Source organism: Lolium perenne, chromosome 1, assembly GCF_019359855.2.
Source record: "Lolium perenne isolate Kyuss_39 chromosome 1, Kyuss_2.0, whole genome shotgun sequence".
NCBI lineage: Eukaryota > Viridiplantae > Streptophyta > Magnoliopsida > Poales > Poaceae > Lolium > Lolium perenne.
The window spans coordinates 11,201,783-11,220,442 of NC_067244.2; the positions used below are offsets into that span (position 1 = coordinate 11,201,783).

The 18,660-nt window shown below is 44.3% G+C and overlaps 2 protein-coding genes across 4 annotated transcripts in view; both read left to right on the top strand.

Moving 5' to 3' along the window:
• The window catches only part of LOC127326015 (uncharacterized), a 50,441-nt gene extending 36,878 nt beyond the window's left edge, over positions 1 to 13,563 (top strand). Inside the window, exons 5-18 of one of the 3 annotated variants that reach the window (XR_011751763.1) lie at positions 57 to 198; positions 317 to 508; positions 935 to 1,587; positions 3,821 to 4,007; positions 4,103 to 4,162; positions 4,269 to 4,456; positions 5,705 to 5,777; positions 5,865 to 9,294; positions 9,876 to 10,633; positions 10,745 to 10,799; positions 11,248 to 11,478; positions 11,895 to 12,088; positions 12,578 to 12,920; positions 13,075 to 13,563. Coding sequence is in view for 2 of the 3 variants with exons in the window: in XM_071826108.1 (XP_071682209.1) it covers positions 2,551 to 2,893 (343 nt within the window). In the remaining variant the exon portion in view is untranslated. Of the gene's footprint in view, positions 1 to 56; positions 199 to 316; positions 509 to 934; positions 1,588 to 2,550; positions 2,994 to 3,820; positions 4,008 to 4,102; positions 4,163 to 4,268; positions 4,457 to 5,704; positions 5,778 to 5,864; positions 9,295 to 9,875; positions 10,634 to 10,744; positions 10,800 to 11,247; positions 11,479 to 11,894; positions 12,089 to 12,577; positions 12,921 to 13,074 lie in introns of those variants that run through there. The other 2 variants (XM_071826108.1, XM_071826110.1) reach the window with 2 other exon arrangements.
• A 3,471-nt stretch (positions 13,564 to 17,034) lies between these two features.
• Positions 17,035 to 17,679, top strand: LOC127326005 (uncharacterized). Its single transcript, XM_051352846.2, has one exon. The coding sequence runs from the start codon at positions 17,058 to 17,060 to the stop codon at positions 17,595 to 17,597; it is 540 nt and encodes a 179-aa protein (XP_051208806.2). The 5' UTR covers positions 17,035 to 17,057; the 3' UTR covers positions 17,598 to 17,679.
• The last annotated feature ends 981 nt before the right edge of the window (positions 17,680 to 18,660 follow it).

The following is an 18,660-nucleotide window of genomic DNA, read 5'->3' on the forward strand; positions in this document are numbered from 1 at the left end:
AGATTGTGTTTCTTCTAAGTGAACATCGATCTGATCTGTTTCATATGCTTCTATAGATCAATCCAGTCGCTGGCAGTACTGGACAATGTAGTTGGGCATATCAACATGGACACATGGGAAGGAGGCGACATCGAAGGTACATTGGTAAGACTCATCGGTGAAGTTTGTGGTGACTATCCTTCCAAGTACCAGCCCTAGGTACTAAATCTTGTTCATACGTGTGGCCCAAGTTCAGCTTGCAGCTTATGCTACTTAAATGTTCATACTGGACCTCACTAGAATTGCACTAGAATGATCATCTTCACCTCTGTGATAGGAGCCTATTGAAGCGAAGAAGAAGCAAGATACGGCACCACAGTTCCTCTCGGCGGCATCTGGTGACCTTGCCCGATGGGACAGGTGCAGAAGCTCGTGGAGGTGCAGGGATGATGACTTGCGGCACGATTGGAGAGCTACAGGTCTAGCTGCTCAGGGCCAAGTTTCACCGCAGCGAGCTCGACACATAAAGGTAGATTTTTTTCGTGAGCAATAGTACAGTGTCAGTTTTGGATGCGCACAACTGTTTACGTGCTAGAAAGATGCATGCCTGCTTGGATTTTGTAATGAACCATAGCGTGAGATTCATGGAAATATCGAGTTCTAGCTAGATGAGCAGTTGTTAGTGCTAATGCCAGTAATCCTTTTGCTGTAACACATTGTTGATGTTAATTTCAAGTTTAAATCTGTGATCTTTATTTAAATTTCAGATGGGGGAAAAAGAGTTCATAAATGGGTATCCAGGGGACTTTATTTTGATTTTTGGTTCATGCTTGTGTATGTAAGCCCCTAAATTGTTTTGTCTATGATTCATGATCTTCCCTTAGGTGCTACTATCATGCTTATTACAATCGCTTGAACCTTCATATCTTTTGCTGACACTTATTTTTTTGTAAAGATCGATGGGTTCGAGCAGCATATGCATGTGGAGCAGCATATGCATGTGAAGTTGCGTTGCTGAAGCCAACCTATGCCCACGATCTGGAATTGATCTGAAAAAAATAGCGTTCCTCTCCCCGACGAAAACCTGGCCGTTCCTTGATCGATTTCGCCGCCGGTGCAGTCCCTCCGCCGCCTCCCTCGCCCTGGGCCCTTCCTCCCTCCCTTCCTCCCTCCCTCCCTCCCTCGCCGGCCAGCCTCCACCGCTCCCCTAAATCCTCACTGCAGCGCCGACCCGCCTCCTGGACGAATACCCAACGGAAGAGGATGCGAGTGGCCGCCGCCAACCATGCTCGCGGGGCTCCTGGTGGTGGCCGCCGGCCATGCCTGCGGGGCTCCTGGTGGTGGCCGCCGTCCTTGCTCGCGGGGCTCCAGCTGGTGGTGGCCGTCCGAGCAACATGGACAACAAGGGCGGCCAGACCGTGGCTCTCGGCGCCGCCGGACGCCAGCAGGGCGATCGACGGAGGAAGGCCTGGTGTGGTGGTGGCCTGACCAGGATGCTGCAGCCGGCGACCACCTCCCCTGATCTTCTCCCCACGCCGGCGGCAACATCCCTGGACCTGCTGCTCCCGACGCCCGCCATCCACCTCTCTGTCCCGCTGCTGCCTCCCAGTGAGCATTCTTCCAAATCCCCTTGCTATCTATCACGTTGAGTGAAATACTCTGTGTTGGTTACAAATAATCTTCCTTCACCTAACTTCTCATGGATGTATTCAGATTTGCCTCACATATGCGTATTGCTCTGCAGTTTTATGTCCGTTGCACAATTGACGATTTGGGTCAGTTGTTCTTGCATAACTGTGTGATATGGTTAGTGCAGAGTGGGATTTGATTAGCCAACAGTGGGTTGATCATAGATTTTTCTGCAGGACACGGCTATGTTTCTCACTACTCAATCTAATTCTTTACCTGATATGATGCCATAGTAGACTGCTGATATTAATCTTGTATCTCCATGAAGTTGTCATACTACACGTGTATGTCACCTAGTAGTTTGTGCATTCTGGTTAGGCCTTATTTAGAATAACAGCTTCAGATAAATTCAGATAATTTAACCAGCTATCTCTAACATTAAGAAGAAAAGAAGCTCTACAGTTTAAATTTTGTACTAATCATCGGAGTTTAAGCCGCCTTGTGATCTCCTTGAAGAACCAATAGCCTTTTTAAACTGAAAATTGTATGCACTCTGTTTTGCTTACAGAAGTATATCTCTGTCCTTCTTTGGTTCCTAGCTGAAAATTCAAGGGCTCTGCTCTACTCTGAAATTTTCAATCTTTGTTTTTGGTTACCAGGAACGCTTGGACACGGAGAAGAGTAGAGCTGCGGCGGACTACTTGGCGTTGGCTGACTTGTGGGAGCACTTTGCTGAGAGCAGCGCCTATGGCATCACCGTGCTTGTCCGCCTCCTCGGCCATGTCCTACCTCTCCGCCATCCAGCTATACACAGCGACCAGCCTCACCATCTCCAGGTAATCAAATGGTTCTAGTACTGAGCATTTTCTTTTTGCAAACTTTAGAATTCGATTCGGAACCGACCACTGGTTTGTTGATCCTAGCCTGACAACTTACATACAGGAGGAGCATGGAGAGTGAAATGGATTCCTGGAGGGGTGTTGGCTGGCGGGGCTCCTGTTGGTGGCCGCCGGCCATGCCTGTGGGGCTCCAGGTTGTGGCCGCCGTCCTTGCTTGCGGGGCTCCTGGTGGTGGCTGCTGGCCATGCCTGCGGGGCTCCAGGTTGTGGCCACCGTCTTTGCTCGCGGGGCTCCTGGTGGTGGCCGTCCGAGCAACAAGGACAACAAGGGCGGGCAGACCATGTGGCTCTCGGCTCCGCCGGACACCGCCAGGGGGATCGATGGAGGAAGGCCTGGTGTGGTGGTGGCCTCACCAGGATGCTGCGGCCGACGACCACCTCCCCTGATCTTCTCCCCACGCGCGCCGACAACATCCCTGGAGGCTAGACCTGCTGCTACCGCCGCGCGCCATCCACCTCTCTGTACCGCTGCTGCCTCCCAGTCCCGGTGAGCATCCTTCCAAACGCCGTTGCTATCTATCACGTTGGGTGAAAATACTATCTGTGGGGTACAAATAATCTCCGTCCGCCTAGCTTTCCATGGATGTATTCAGATTTGCCTCAGATGCGTATTGGTCTGCAGTTTTATGTTTGATAAACAATTGATTTGGGACAAGTACTTGCATAATTGTTTGCTTCGACAGTGTGTGATATGGTTAGTGGAGAGTGGGGTATGATTGGCGGACAGTGGGTTGATCTTGCATTTTTCGCCTATTTCTCACTAGTCAATCTAATTCTTTACCTGATATGATGCCATAGTAGACTGCTCATATTAATGAGCTAAGTGTGCAAATGCTGCTGACCAGAAATGATAGGTACATTTAGATGTGCCTAATATTCTACTGAATTTATACATGTACCTCACAACTATGGTTTCACATTGGTAATCTTGTATCTTCATGAAGTTATCAGACTGCACGTGTATGTCACCCAGTCGTTTATGCAAGGCCTTATGTATACTAACAGGTTCAGATAATCTAACCACCTATCTCCAACATTAAGAAGAAAAAAAAGAAGCTCTACAGTTTAAAATTTGTACCTATCCTCGGAGTTTAAGCCGCCTTGCAATCTCCTTGAAGAACTAATAGCTTTTTTAAAGTTAAAATTGTATGCACTCTGTTTTGCTTACAGTAGTAGATTTGTGTCCTAATTTTCTTCCTGGTTGAATGGGTTACAATGTTTAAACCATGCGCAGCGAGTTCTCTGTTTTATTTTCAGAAAATTCAATGACTCTGCTCTACTCTGAAATTTTCAATCTTTGTTTTTGGTTACCAGGAACGCTTGCACGGGCCGGACACGGAGAAGAGTAGAGCTGCGGTGGACTACTTGGCGTTGGCTGACCTGTGGGAGCACTCAGCGTATACGGCCTCGCTGTGGTTGTCCGCCTCCTAGGCCATGTCCTACCTCTCCGCCATCCAGCTATACACAGCCACCAGCCTCATCATCTCCAGGCAATCAAATGGTTCTAGTGCTGAACATTTTCTTACTGCAAACTTCAGAATTCGATTCGGAACCAACCACTGGTTTGTTGATCCTTGCCTGCAAACTCATGCGCAGGAGGAGCATGGGGAGCGAAACGGATTCCTTCACTCAATTAGAAACTTGTCATCTTATCATGTAAACAACTCAATTCTTTTTTCCTTCACTCAATTATTCTTGTTTGAAGCAATTACTTACTAGTCGTTTTGGTTTTCACCAAGGTTTCCTTACTAACTTATTGCAGATACCCGTGGCTGCGGTTTATGGCTCGGCATCAACATAGGTGGTGGATGAACCCCTGGAGCCAACCTTCCACTTGTCTCTCGCGCCGAAGTAGAGACCGGTGGTGATCTCTCTTGGCAGCGGATGAGGGGCGCTGCTGGTGCCGCTAGAGAGAACACTGTCGTCCTCGCGTCCTGCTGCTTGGATGAGGTAATCCCACTCTCTTCAACCCTACTGATTTCCTATGCATGGTTGCTGCAAATGGTGATCTGTTGTGTGTTCTTGCCAAATGCAAGGAATAGGCTAGGAGAGAGCAGGGTTTCCGTAAGATACCTTTCTAGGAAAATTCGGTGTCTTGAGGCCAGTCTGGATGTATGTACATGTTTGCACAATGTTCAAGTTATACACATGTTTTCTCTAATTTGCAGAAGCCGTCTAGACAACTAGTGACCTTTGTGTTGTCACCTGTGCCCCTTCATATTTCATTGTGATGTGATCGTTTTATAATTGTACCTTCATTCATGTTGTCTTGGGTAGAGGGTTAAGCCCCTTTATTCTGGTACATGTTTTGGCCTATTATATTTTATTTTACAATGGCGAACCTCTGCTTCGCTTCTTACTATTCTTTTCGTGATGTGGAGAATTCTTCGCTGCTTAGAAAAATATAACCTTTTTTGTTCATAATCCTTTTTTGATTCTGGTTTAGCTTTTTACAAAATCTGGAGACCGCGGTGATGTTTTTCTTGTTAACCACACAAGTGCTTACTAATGCGAAGACAAGATTGAACTACTTATTTCCTGCTTAGAAAATATCATTATTGCTCTGTTCCTTTTCTTTTGTTGTTTTAAGTTATTTGCAAAATTTGGAACTTGCGCTGATGTGTTTCTTGTTAACCTAAGTGGTATTAATATGAACACAAACTCAAACCATTCAAAGCCATTGAACTCAGTGTCTCTGCTTAGAATAAAATATCTTATTCATTCTGTTTCTGATTTCAATTTTGACAAAATTTGTAGGTAGCGGTGGTGTTTTTTTTTTTAACATGAGAAATGCTAACTGTTAAACTGGCCATCTCTAGTTTTCTTGCATGGAAATAATTCTGACACGTGCCTTCGATGATTCCGATTGAGCTTTATTATACTATACTTGAAGGCTTCTGTAATCTTTTCTCGTCTACCTGTGAAGTGCTTTCTAATATGAAGGCAAACTCACAACATTCAAAACTGTTAAACCGAGCTCATCCACTTCTAATCTTATTTGGCTTGAAGTCTATTTTTTGTGCAATTGGTGTACATACAGTATTGAGTTCTTGTTCTAAACTTATTCATTTATGCATAATTTGTGCTGCCTCTTATGTTATTCTTCTGTGCATGTGACCTTCTATAATCATGCGTATATCTGTAACCTGTACATAGGATAAACCTTCATTTTTTGGTTCAACTCCTTCAATGTTGCAGGTATCTGGCCAAGATTTTAGTACCTGAAGGTTCAAACTATGTTTAGGTTGGACATCCCGTTTTTTTTTTCACGGTATAGCTCCATGCATGACTGGTGGTTTTTTGTTCACTGGCCATTTCATTTTAATGTCAGCAGTACTTATGTCATGTCCGTTTGAAGGTTGAAGACTCCAAGGATATTGCAAAGATACCTGCGGATACCTCCTTTAGAGGTCAGCATGAAGAGGATCAGGCAAGTGGAAGTGCATCACAAAGTATTGAAGTTGATGCCACTGAACAAAGCCTAGAATTGAGACACATCAGCCCAACAGCTAAGACGCTCATCAAGGAACATGGTCTTAAGATCTCCTTGCTGAAGGCATCATGTCGATGTGGGACTCTTCTGAAAGGTGACATTTTGGCTGCATTGAAGGCATGCACTGCTTCAAGTTCAGCCAAAGAAAAGACAGCTCCCAACCAGCTTGTGATTCCCAAACTCAATCTCTAACCATTTCACAAAAAAGCGGTACATTTCAATATATGACCAATACTCAGATATGCAAGGTACAGTGTCTGGCTGCGTATTCATTTCTGTTGCATCAACATGTACTTTATAAAAAAAATCTTAATTCAGATTTGTATTGGGAACATATGAAAACCTCTAAAAGAAGGATAACCAATCTAACTCAAATCCTATTTTATATTTAGGTTAACGTTAGAATTCATGTCTTTTTTTAACCTTGTTGGTAGCAACCACATTATTGGTTTTTTTTTTTTGCCTAATTGTTTTGTTTAGTTTCCTTGATTACTATCATAATTTGGTTTCCTCTGTCATGATTAACCCACTGATATTTTCTTGTCCATCATGTTATATACTAGTAGCTCAAATGGCACATGGCTTGATTGTAGCGAGTATTCCAAGAAGTGATATTTCCATCTTGTTTTCTCTTCCTTTTATTGGTCACAAAAACCAATTAATGGAGAACAAGTAATGCTGGTGTATTAACGAGTTGATAACCGTCTAGATGCATACGATTTTTTTAAGCATGATGTGTGGAACTGTTGATGTGGTCAATCTTAAATTCCCGAGCTATATTTGCCACTGTATTTATGCCGCATGAGGCTCCTTAGCTGAAACGTCAATTATCTTGTCCTGGTTGATGTATTGAGCATTCCCCGAGGATCAATGATATTGGAGGTGGGGATTTTCCTGTTAGTTATATGAAACTTTACAAGCTCCTTAGCTGAAACGTCAATTATCTTGTCCTGGTTGATATATTAAGCATTCCCTGTGGTTCAATGTTATTCAAGGTGCCGAATTTCTCTGCTATATGCATGGTTTTAAAGGCGCCAAGACGTCCCAAGGCGATGGGGGGGCGCCTCAACGCCTAGGCGCTCAAAGCGCATTGCAAGGCGACGCCTTTGAGGCTGCCTTGCTGGAAGCAAAGCATCAGCTAGGTAGGATGAGCACAGGCAAGCAGAGGCAAAGCAGGCAAGAAGAAGTGCATCACATACACACACCAGACACCACCAAGGCACCAAGAGAAGCTGTCATGGAAGCTGTACATTGTTTCCCCTCTGGGAGAGGGATGCACCAGTGGGAGGAGTCGCCAGAAGCTTGGCCGGAGCTGGGGAGGCCGGCAGATGAAGGAGCAGCAGCAGATCTGTCCAGAGTTGGGGAGGTCGCGTGAGAGGAGCTCCCCCTCTCTCTCTTCCCTCTCTTTCCCCTATAGATGGCCCTCAATTTCCCTCCCTGCCCGCCATTTCTGTTTTCCCCTCCTGCCAGCCCAAAGTTTCCCGCGCACAGAACAGAGGCGTCCAGATTCTTGCAAGGCGGCGATTTCGCGCCTAGGCGACGCCTTTGGACGCCTCAGAGACGCCTTTGGACGCCTTGGGCAGAAAACAAAGGCGACGCCGACGCCTTGCCCTCCTGGAACGCTCGGACGCTTAAGCGTCGCTTCGGCGACGCCTTTAAAACCATGGCTATATGAAACTTCACTTGATTTGGTATATGGATATCAATATGCTCATGAGAAACAACTAGTCTCTTCGCAAGCTCAGACTTGTTTTTTTGTGGACTTAGCTTTGTTACTATATATATTCTGACCTGTCCCTTCTCTGATTCCGATTGAGCTTTGTTACTATACTTGGAGGCTTATGTAATGTTTTACATGAGCAGTTCTTACTGATACAGTCTCACAACATTCTAAATTGTTAAACTATGCACCTCCACTTCTAATCTTATTCGGGTTGAAGTCCCCATTTCGTTGTTACACTTTTGTTCATGGTTTGACACTTGTAATTTCGGTGAAAGCTTTTCTCTGCTTATTCCTAAGATAATACGGTCCTCTTTTTAACCTTTCTTGCTGTGCACATGCTTTTCAGTATCTTCTCATCTTGAGTTTACCTTTTTTGTTTCCTTTGGATTATGTGTTGTTTTACTTTTTGGTCCTCAAATTGCCAACCAGCTTGGTTAGGTTTGATACTTTTTGATAATCAGATCCTCCCTTTTTTCCATGAAAACTCAACGTTTAAAAAAGTGTACGCTCAGGCGCACTTAAGCGGGGATTATAGCGAAGTAGTGGAATACCGCTTCGTTTCAGGCCTGAGCGGGAGGTTAAGCGCTGAGTGCGATTAAGTGTTGTGATTAGGCGATGGGCATCACCTAAGCGCGCAGAAGCGGGCAGAAGTGAAGGAAAGCGCAGTGTTGAGCGTCCATGGTCGCCGGTGGCAAAGCGAAAAATTGAGGGTAGGTGGGAGGGACTAGTAGAATATAGGGTTCCTGGGCACCCCAACGGATCATTCCCCCGCACACGAGACACAAAGAGAGACAGGGGAGAGAAGCAGCGGCGGCACACCCTTGCTGCTCCACCGGTGACGCTGCGCCTCCAGTGCCCTCCACCTCCTCCTCTAGGCCGGTGGGATGTCTACTCCCCTCCTCCAAGCAGGCTGCCCATCCCGCTCATCCCCTCTAGATTTTTTGATCTATCCGTTCTGAAAGTTGAAGGACCACTTTGTGCCTTTTAGCTTGCAAATCTACAGTGCCAAAACTGAGCCTGGACCTCAATTTTGAGTTCTCTCCTCTGAGTTCTACTGCTGCAGCCCACAGAAATTTTTTTATGTTGAGAGTGTCCCCAAAATCTTTCATTCTTTATTACAAACTTTTATGTCTTAATTATTGACATCAGTCTTCCATTTCATAGTAGAAACAATCATTGTGCAAGTATTAAACTTTGTGTAGCCATAAATTCTATTTCATCATTGGAGTTGACTTTGTATACTATTCCGTTGTAGTTGTAAATACACAATCTTTTCCTAGATCCATTGTAATCTAAATTCTATAAAAATGGAAACAACAACTTTGGTCGCCATGATGGCAGCATTTCGTGATCGAGAGGTCATGGGATCTTCAGGACACTGTCAATCGATGCCATGGTTGTCGGTATTAAGATCTCTCTTGTTTCTTCGTCTTATGTTCCTTCAAAGTTCAAATTGATCTGATCTGTTTCATATGCGTCTATAGATCAATATGGTTGCTGGGAGTACTAGGGCAGTGTAGTTGGGCATATCAAGCTGGATACATGGACCGATGCAACATCCAAGGCACATCGGTAAGACTCTTCTCAATTACAAGGCTGGATTTGATTAGGACTTCGTGTGAGGAATGAGGAAACATGAGGAAGTTTGCATAACTAAGCACGATAGTCTGCATATCAAAATTCTATGTGTGGCCTCAGCTTTGTTATGCTTGTATGTTATTTTGCCCTGGCTAGTTGATTTTGTAGCTGTAACTTGTTTTTGTTTCAAGTCATGTCTGTCAACGTGCCGAATCTCTGGAGGTTCACATTCCTCGAGCTCCGCTGGAAAGTGAGGCGGATGTGGTGGTAAAGTGTTGCTGGTTTAATAATTGATCTTTTCTTCAGTTTGGTGACGGCACCAGTTACTAGGTGTCGACAACATTCCTATCGTGTTGCCTTTTTTTCGAAGCACTTAAAACAAACCAATAGGGGGATGAACCCTCGTTTTTTAAAATTAAGATAGAAGTGAGTCTCGAACTCAGGTTGTGTAGCATGCCATCACATGTGTTGCCTTCTACTCCTTGATAGTTATCTTGTAAGCTGTTGGGTGTCTTTTGGTATGCCAAGTGTCTTATGGTTACGTGTCATTAGTTCTGCTCAGTTTGTTTTTTCAGGAGAGAGACTTGGAGCAAAATAAGAATGCGAGCGAGAGACTTGGAGAGAAGATGCATGTGAGAGACCTGTTGGAGAGAAGAAAATGTATCTTGTTTTGACCACTACACCCATTCGATGTGATGAAGACTGCCCCTCAAGGCACGCATATGTCCATGCAGTTGATAGTCTTCTCCTTCATGTTCTTCTGGAGGGGTTGGCTGAATCATCTGCGCTTGCAATTCGTTTGCTGCAATGGTATGTCGTGACTGTTTCCTCTGTTTGTGTGAGGATGAAGCAATTTTATGAAATATGCAATCTATTTTTAGCATGTCGGCATGTAAGCTTCTGAACATCGATCAATTTGCATGAATTACTATGTAGAAATTTTGCAAAAGTGCATTTTGATGGTTGCTCATTGCTTTACTTGCACTCAAGTCATGCTCACCTCCTGATTTCTTGTTTCCATGGAGAAGCTTAATCTGGAAATATCAATCATCCATGTTGTTCCAGTCATCTTGTTTTGCTAGTAGCATTCTCGGGTGGAAGCCTGCCGTTATGTGGTTGTTGTGCTATTTGTACAAGAGGAAGGAGCACTCAAGTCACTCATCTGTGATCTTCCATGTGTAGCTTTCCTTACCTCCCTAGAGGAATCAGTGGTGGTATGCCTGAAGGAATGGGCGGTGGTTTCACTTGTCGTGGTTTGCCTGCAGGATTAGGAGGTTTTATGCCATGAGGTGGAGGCGTTCCCGGTGCTATTTGTATGGATGACATCCAAAGTGTAAATGCTCGGCCACTGCGTGTCTTCCTTTGTTGTGTTCCTTGTAACACACTATTGATAGTGGAGACACCTCGCGTATGCCACTAACTGTCATCTTTCTTTGTGGAGTAGGACCCAGAATGTCGGCAACATTTGGTGATCTAGAGGCCATCAGCTCTTCAAGATGGTATCGTTTTCCACTCAATAGTTCCCTTATTTCGTTTATGCTAGAGTGCTGTTGTTATAGTTACTCTTGTTGGTGAAGTACTGGTTCTAGAAAATTATTGTATTAATGTAAGTTTGTGCTTAAGAGTTGTGTCATAAGTGTTGTGTATTTGTTATCAAAATCTCACTTTGTATCGTCTTAGTTGACTTTAGTGAAATGCTCGCTCTTTCTTCTAGCAGTCTTTGTACTCAGATTGGCATTGACTTGTCTCTTCACTTACAAATGCATTCAGGAACATTGGTTTTGATGCTGCTACTTTGCTTTCTGTTTCTCCACCTGTAGACATATCTAGCAGAATTGTTTTTAAGTCAGCTTTAGCTGGAGGTCTTGCTAGTGCACTTTCTACCTCTATGTGCATCCCTCTGATACAACAAAGGTACAATAACATGCTTAAGTTTATCTTTCGCAGGTGTAATCATCATCTTCCTCATGCAGCACAATCCTAGGAACCACCAGCGTTTGTATTCCTTGTGATGTTCTTAAGCAGTGTTTACAGCTTGGAATCTTTGACAATGTAGGGGAGGCCATTGGCATACAAAAAGATGGCACGAGGGGCTTCTTCCATGGCATTGGAGCATCAGTTTGTCGTGAGTTTCCTTTCTATATTGCTGGAGTGTGCCCTTATGGTGAAGCTAAAATGGTATCCCGAACTCTAACTGCTCTCTATCTTTGTACACCATACCTTGAAACTAACATTCAGCAATCTGTATTTTTCAAACCTACGGGCCTACCTTGAGCTTTCTTTAGTTCAGTAGATATCGAGGTTTGAAACTTTTCTACATCTGAAAATGGCTCGGAAATGGCAATTCAACGGAAATATGTTCCACGTACCAATGAATTGATGACATGCCTGAACTAACTTTTTTCTTTCAAAGATGCCATCAATAAGGTAGATACCAACTATGCCATATTTCAATGGTATAGCTAGGAACATTTTTAGTCAAATTGATTGTTGTCCAAAGTCCAGATGTAATTTGCATCAGCTCTAGAACTTTTCCTTTTAATCTTCTATAAGTAACGCATATCATACTAATGAGCAAGCCGTTGGTTCTGCAGTTGGCAAAGCATGCCTTTAGCATCTTCTATAGCAGTTAGAGCATTATATGGAGGCCTATCACCACACCCATTCAATGTGCTGAAGACTACCCCTCCAGGCACGTGGGTCTCCATGTGGTTGACAGTCTTCTCCTTCATGTGCTTCTGGAGGGGTTGACTGCATCCTCTGCGCTTGGAATTCGTTTGCTGCAATGGTATGTCGTGAATGTTTCTACTGTTGTATGAGGATGAAGAAATTTTGTGAAATATGTAATCTCTTTATGGCATGTCGGCATGTAAGCTGGTGAACATTGATGAATTTGCATGCATTTCTATGTAGAAATTTTAGATACGTACATTTTGATGGTTGCTCATTGCTATACTTGCACTCAAGCCATGCTCGCCTGATTTCTTGTTTCCATGCGGAAGCTTAAGCTGGAAACATCCATCATTCATGTTTGTTCCAGTCATGCTGTCTGGCTGGTTGCATTATCGGGTGGAAGCCTAACGTTATGTGGTTGATGTGCTAGTTCTGCATTTCTCATGTCATTTATTAAAGCAGGCGATATTATGCATTGAAATGGATGTAGATGTTTGTGTTTATATGTGGTGAAGTTGTAGCAGTTTTGCTTTTTTTTCTCGTGTTCTTTGCAGTTCATATATTTAGCCCATCTTTGACACTAAATATACCTTGTGCTTGTTAGGAGACGAGCAGAATTTGGTCAGCTCGTAATGCGAATATGCCTCAAAATGTAGTGACATAAAAGGCAACTACGACAAGAGTAGGAGACCTCATGGAGGGCAAAATTTCAAGTTAGTGGCGACAACAAAATATGTAGAGTATGTCCAGAGTCGGACTTGCAGCAGCGCTCAGCTTATCAGTTTGATTGGCTTACCTAGTGGTAGTGCAAAATTACCTCCGATGCTCACTTTTATTCATGCCTAGGAAAAGATATCCAGTGACATGCTTGGCAAACCAAACTTGATGGTTATCTTTTGTTGAAAGCTAACATGTACGATGAGACCTGATGAGACCTGCCAGATCAAGTTAGTCCACTTTCTTGCTTCACTTGGTTGCTAATCTCTTACCGAATATTACTTTCTAGTTTGGAATGTATTAGATTGTGCCAAACAGTAAGATTCACATTATTCATAGTTTTGTAGCTTCTACTGACCACATATGCAATTTATCTTTCTGTAGCTGCTGAGGGAGCGGTGCACACCGGGAGTGGTTGGCAGTTTGTTGAGGTGGTTTTGGTGGAGGGGAGAGGTGGATGCGGCATGTCCTAGTGTAGCAGCAGGAGCGAGAGGGAGAAGTGTGTGTGTGCAGGAGGGAGCTACCATGGCCACCAGATCTGACTAGCCGGACTTGCTTTTTTCCCCTGTTATTGAGCTGATGGATGTTAGTTGCTCCAGCGATGTGGTATTTTGTTTCCTAGAAGATCGAGGGCGATGTCATGCTATCGCAGTAGCTTGTCATAGAATAGAAAATGCTAGCTAGCTCCTTTAGATTGTATAATGTTATGTGAAGCCTAGCTTAAGATTGCTATCATGTTCAACATGTAGATTCGGCAATGAAAGCCATTGGCAGCATAATATTTGAAGGCCAGTGAAAACTTGAATGAAACGTTTGTAAAATTCAGCATCTTGGCTTTGTGTTCATGTGTACATAGTATAAATATGTTTTGTATTGTTTGTGTACTGTGTTCCGGTCCACTTGAGTCAGAGTAAGATGATTTATAAGGATATTTCGTATTACCAAACAGAGAAATTCATACTGCTGGAGAAGTATGAATATGATTTCTATAATCCACGTCCCAGTTTTAATGACACTTGCTAGCTCAAAGCAGTACTGAAGCGGCAACCAATAAATTAGCTTCAGCCGTATATGCATCACATAATTCTTGGAAACCATTACAGTTTGCTGTCTCGACTGAAACTTGCAAGGATAAAACTTGCAAGGTATAGTAAAATGTTGGTCCACTTGCATCTATATATATGCATGTCATCAATCAGACAACTAAACTTCATCCGCCTTAATTTGTTTCCTTGAAATACAGGCGGAAGGAGCTGACGACTAGGAGGAAAAATTCATGGTCGGTGGGACAAGATATTAGATTGCAGGCCACCTCAGCAATCCGCGCGCTCCGCACGGCTGTGCCGTCCATCCGTTTTCTCTGCCATCGTCCTCTCGGCATCTGCCGATGGATGGAAAACAAGATGAAAAGGCAGCGCGAAATTTGAGCGAGAATTGACTTCCAATATTGGTGTCATCCTCCGGTCTATATATATGAGGGGTGGTGTGTATCCCACGCGTGCGTCGTGTGTGACGACTTAGACAGGTAGAATAGTGAACGTCAATGATTTACAAGATCACAGCTAGCGGGGTATCCAAATTCCGATAAAACAGGGATTTCACAAGCAGCTGATTTGGTTGGTAATCCAGCGGAAAATCCTAATTATCTGCTATCATCAATGATTTACCAGCGTGATTTGCGTCGATTTAACAATCTCAAATATAGGATTTAGTCATACTTGATATTATTAGTGACAGCTTTCTCCGTATCTCCAAAACGACATGATTGACGTAGGGCCGGGAATGGCATGCCTAAACAGATCTCCATGATTGACGTGCCATGCAGGGCAACAGATTTGCAGGGATAAGCAACTACGAGTAATAAAAAGGAATCTGCTCACTGAGTTCTAGGAAAGCAATTAATTTTTAAAGGAAACCAAAGAGTCCCGATCCATCCTCTCTCGAGGCGTCTACAATTACTAGCTTCCAAGTCATCGATCCGTGACAAGAATCATCTTAGCCGGCCATCCATCATTAGCGATCTTTGGAAAGAATCATCTCAGCCGTCCCTCCATCCATCGCTATCCAACACTGCTTCTCATCTTCTTCTTCCATCTAATCATCTCCATCTATAAGTAGAGACCCTGTGTTACCGTCCGCGTGCGGCGAGCGCGTGTGACTTTTGTGACTTAGACTTTGACTCTTGCTCGGCGAGGGGAGGGGAGGGGCCTGCCGTGATGCTCCGGCATATGAATATGAATCTCAATCATGTAAGGCAGCTCATGAGATTATTGTATTGAAGTACATAGGGAGAGAGATTAACCACATAGCTACCGGTACAGCCCTTAGCCTCGAGGATGAACTACTCCCTCCTCATGGGAGACAGCAGCGGTGATGAAGATGTCGGTGGTGTCGATGGAGGAGCCTTCCGGGGGCACTTCCCCGTCCCGGCGGCGTGCCGGAACAGAGACTCCTGTCCCCCAGATCTTGGCTTCGCGATGGCGGCGGCTCTGGAAGGTTTCTCGTACCGTGGCTTTTCCGTATCGAGGTTTTAGGTCGAGGAGGCTTAAATAGGCGAAGAGGCAGAGTCGGAAAGCTGACGGGGCCACCACACAATAGGGCGGCGCGGCCAGGGCCTGGGCCGCGCCGGCCTGGCGTGTGGCCCCCCCAGGGCTCCCCTCTGGCGGCTCTCGGGTGTTCTGGAAGCTTCGTGGAAAAATAGGATGCTGGGCATTGATTTCGTCCGATTCTGAGAATATTTCCTTACTAGGATTTCTGAAACCAAAAACAGCAGAAAACAGGAACTGGCACTTCGGCATCTCGTCAATAGGTTAGTTCCGGAAAATACATAATAATGACATATAATGTGTATAAAACATGTAGGTATTGTCATAAAACTAGCATGGAACATAAGAAATTATAGATATGTTTGAGACGTATCACGCAGCCCCTATTTGGTGCCCATTAGTCGTCAACATCCAAATGCTAGCTCGCGTAGACCCTCTTCGCCCTCCTTTGTCGTAGGGTTGGTTGTTAGGAGAGCAGCCAGCCATGCTGACCAAGCACAGAAGTTTAAGGAGAACTGTAGGTCGGCAAAAAAGTTTAGCTCACTTGGTTAGGGAAGTGGATGTACAACCCAGCCACCCAGGTTCAAGTCTCCACGGACGCAGATTTGGGTTCTTATTATTTCACACAAAAAACCACTGTAGGGGCTTCCCCTACCGTATTCCTTAAAAAAAAAGTTTTCTTAGTTTTTAGTATAGTTATTTAAAGATTTGATAGAAATAAGATTGCATCCAATAGATTTGAACCCCGCCCTCCGACATGGACCCAGTGAAATTGAATTCTCCGTGAAGATTGTCAGCATTATGAGAAATACAAAAACAATATGTCGAAATGCTTGGTTTAATAAGCTCCATCTCAACATGTCCAAATTATGCATATGCATAAATAAATTTTAATCGTGTAGATATGTTCGCGGTGATCTTGCAAACTTAAAGTTGATATGTTGATACGTGTGTGGTACCCTATTTTACATCATCTGCGATGGAAGTGTGCTCTATTTTACATCATCTGCTATGACAATAAGTGTTCGATGTTCTAAAATAATATCTAGGTGCCTTAAAATACATCATATATTCGATGCACTTTTACATTTCAAACTCATACATTGGATAGTAGTACATTTATGGCCAATTATTTCAAAATTATTTCATGATAAAGGCATATATTTACTTTTGCCTTTTGTCATGTTGTCTTACCATTAGCCGTCCATTCATTAAGAAGATCCAAAGATAACGTGTATGATTCCTGTGGTTGGCAATTTAGCACAGCTGGCTCATAGGCCGGCGAGGCCACCTTGGATGGGCAAGCGGTCCAAAGTCCATGATCTGCTCTGCACTGTTAATTTAAACATTGAACAGTATTAAGTCCCTTCTAAAATATAAGTATTTTTAGCTTTCCATAAATGTTTATATTTCAGGAAGGAGGTAACGTTTATGTGTCTTAATTCCAGCATTGGAAGCTGTACATTTATGGCGAATAATATAATAGAAAAAAAATATGCCGCAAGACACTTCTTTTGTTTATTGCTAGCATAATAAAGTATGACCAAGACTCGTTCGTCTTCATTAAGAAAATTTATTTATGGCGAAAATACAGCTATCACAACAAATTTGATCTCCCATTGTCACTTCATAAAGAAATTCCATTTTAGCAGCGTATCACAAAATTTGATCTCCCATTTATGCCTCAAGATTTGCATCATCTTACTACATAGACCCACCAAATTAAAGCCTCAAGATTTGCCCATGGAATCTTACTACATAAACCCACCAAAAGCCTCAAGATTTGCCTCCTCTCCATTCTCCCCAAACGAGACACCCAAAATGGCAGCGAGGCTTCTCATCCCCATCCTCCTAGTGCTCCTTGTCGTCTCCCACGTGGCGCTCGCCTCCATCGTGGAGGAGACGTGCGCGAAGGTGGAAAACATATCGCTCCGCAAGGAACTGGAGGCCGTCTGCGTGACCACGCTCCAGGCGGCGCCGGGGAGCGCCACCGCCGACACGCACGGGCTGGCCGTGATCGCCACGAACCTGACGCTGGTCAACTACACGGCGGCGGTGGCCACAATCAAGGACCTACAACGGCACGGCGGCTGGACGGTCGGCCAGCAGGCTGCGCTGGCCACGTGCCGTGAGCGGTACACCGAGGGGATCAATGCGATGCATAGAGCCATCCAAGCACTGGCCACGATGCAGAAGCAGGCATACGAGGACAACATGATCGCAGCCGTGAGGGCCTCCACCGACTGCGCCGCCGCGTCCGTGGCCGCGGATAAGGAGGAGTCGCCTCTGCGCAAGGTGAACGCCGACGCCGAGCACCTAACCGTCGTGGCCATGGTGATCTTTTTCTTGTTGTACGTGTAGCAAGCAGGATACCTGTGGATCTTGCCGTGTGACCGGTGTTAGATAGATCGACAAATCTATGAAAATAAAAACAGTAATTGAATGCGTGATTTGATTGCTTTGTGCCATTAATTTCATGTTCGTAAGTATTGAGATTTAGCTGTCTCCTTCGTGCTGCCCGTGAATGAGAGCGGCCGTTGTTACTACTTCAGAACTTGACAAGTTTCAAGTTCAACTGGACGCAGACGCAACGCGGAGCTTTTCAGGTGACAGAGGCAAAAAGAGCAATCTACAAGCCCACGTGTCTTGAACCTAAATTCCAGTGTTGCATGAATAGAGGATTGTGGAAGATCGCTAGTATTAGGCCGGAGGAACGTGAGCTCTAGAGGCCAGGCCCTTTTTCTTCTCTTAGCAGGCAGCTCTACACTTTTCTTTCTTGCTCGAGCCGGATGATGATAAATGCCATACAAAATGAATTGGAAAAGGGATGACGCAAGCAGCTGAAGGCAACTTAGCTACAACAGTCATCGCTGCAAATAATTGTGTCATCTTCCAAAAGCATTCTGTCATCTTCCAATCTATTCATCATTAATTGTGGGTGCTCACTAGAAATATTCGTCACTATACCATGTTCAGCCTTTCAGGCATCCATACATGCCAACCAAAATCTAATGAACAACAAGCACATCTGTCAACATGATGAACATCGATCCCAGTCCCATTGCTTCTCTTCACTTGTGAACAAGCTGCACACCAGTACGACATACAGTTTCAGAAAAGAGGCTTAATTACCAATGGTCGGAAACTTATTGATAAGTGTTGACGTTGCATGGCTGATGATATCTTGGTTCGAATTGTTAACTTTCTTGGTAATCCAGCGCGCGTGTGTTGTTCCTCCTTATTATCTTCACATTCATTTGCTTAAGGAATTCTCAATTTTATATTTGCAAAGAATGGGTCTTCGCTATCATCATTTAATTTGTGCGTGGGCTCTATATCGAGAGGCCAGTTACGATGTAATAAGCTCATTTTCGAAGATTTACAGTATGATAGAAACCGATTGGCGCATCAATCTGTTTCTCCT

Coding starts and splice junctions, on each gene's coding strand:
- LOC127326005 (XM_051352846.2), top strand. CDS start 17,058: ATGGCAGCGAGGCTTCTCATCCCCATCCTCCTAGTGCTCCTTGTCGTC.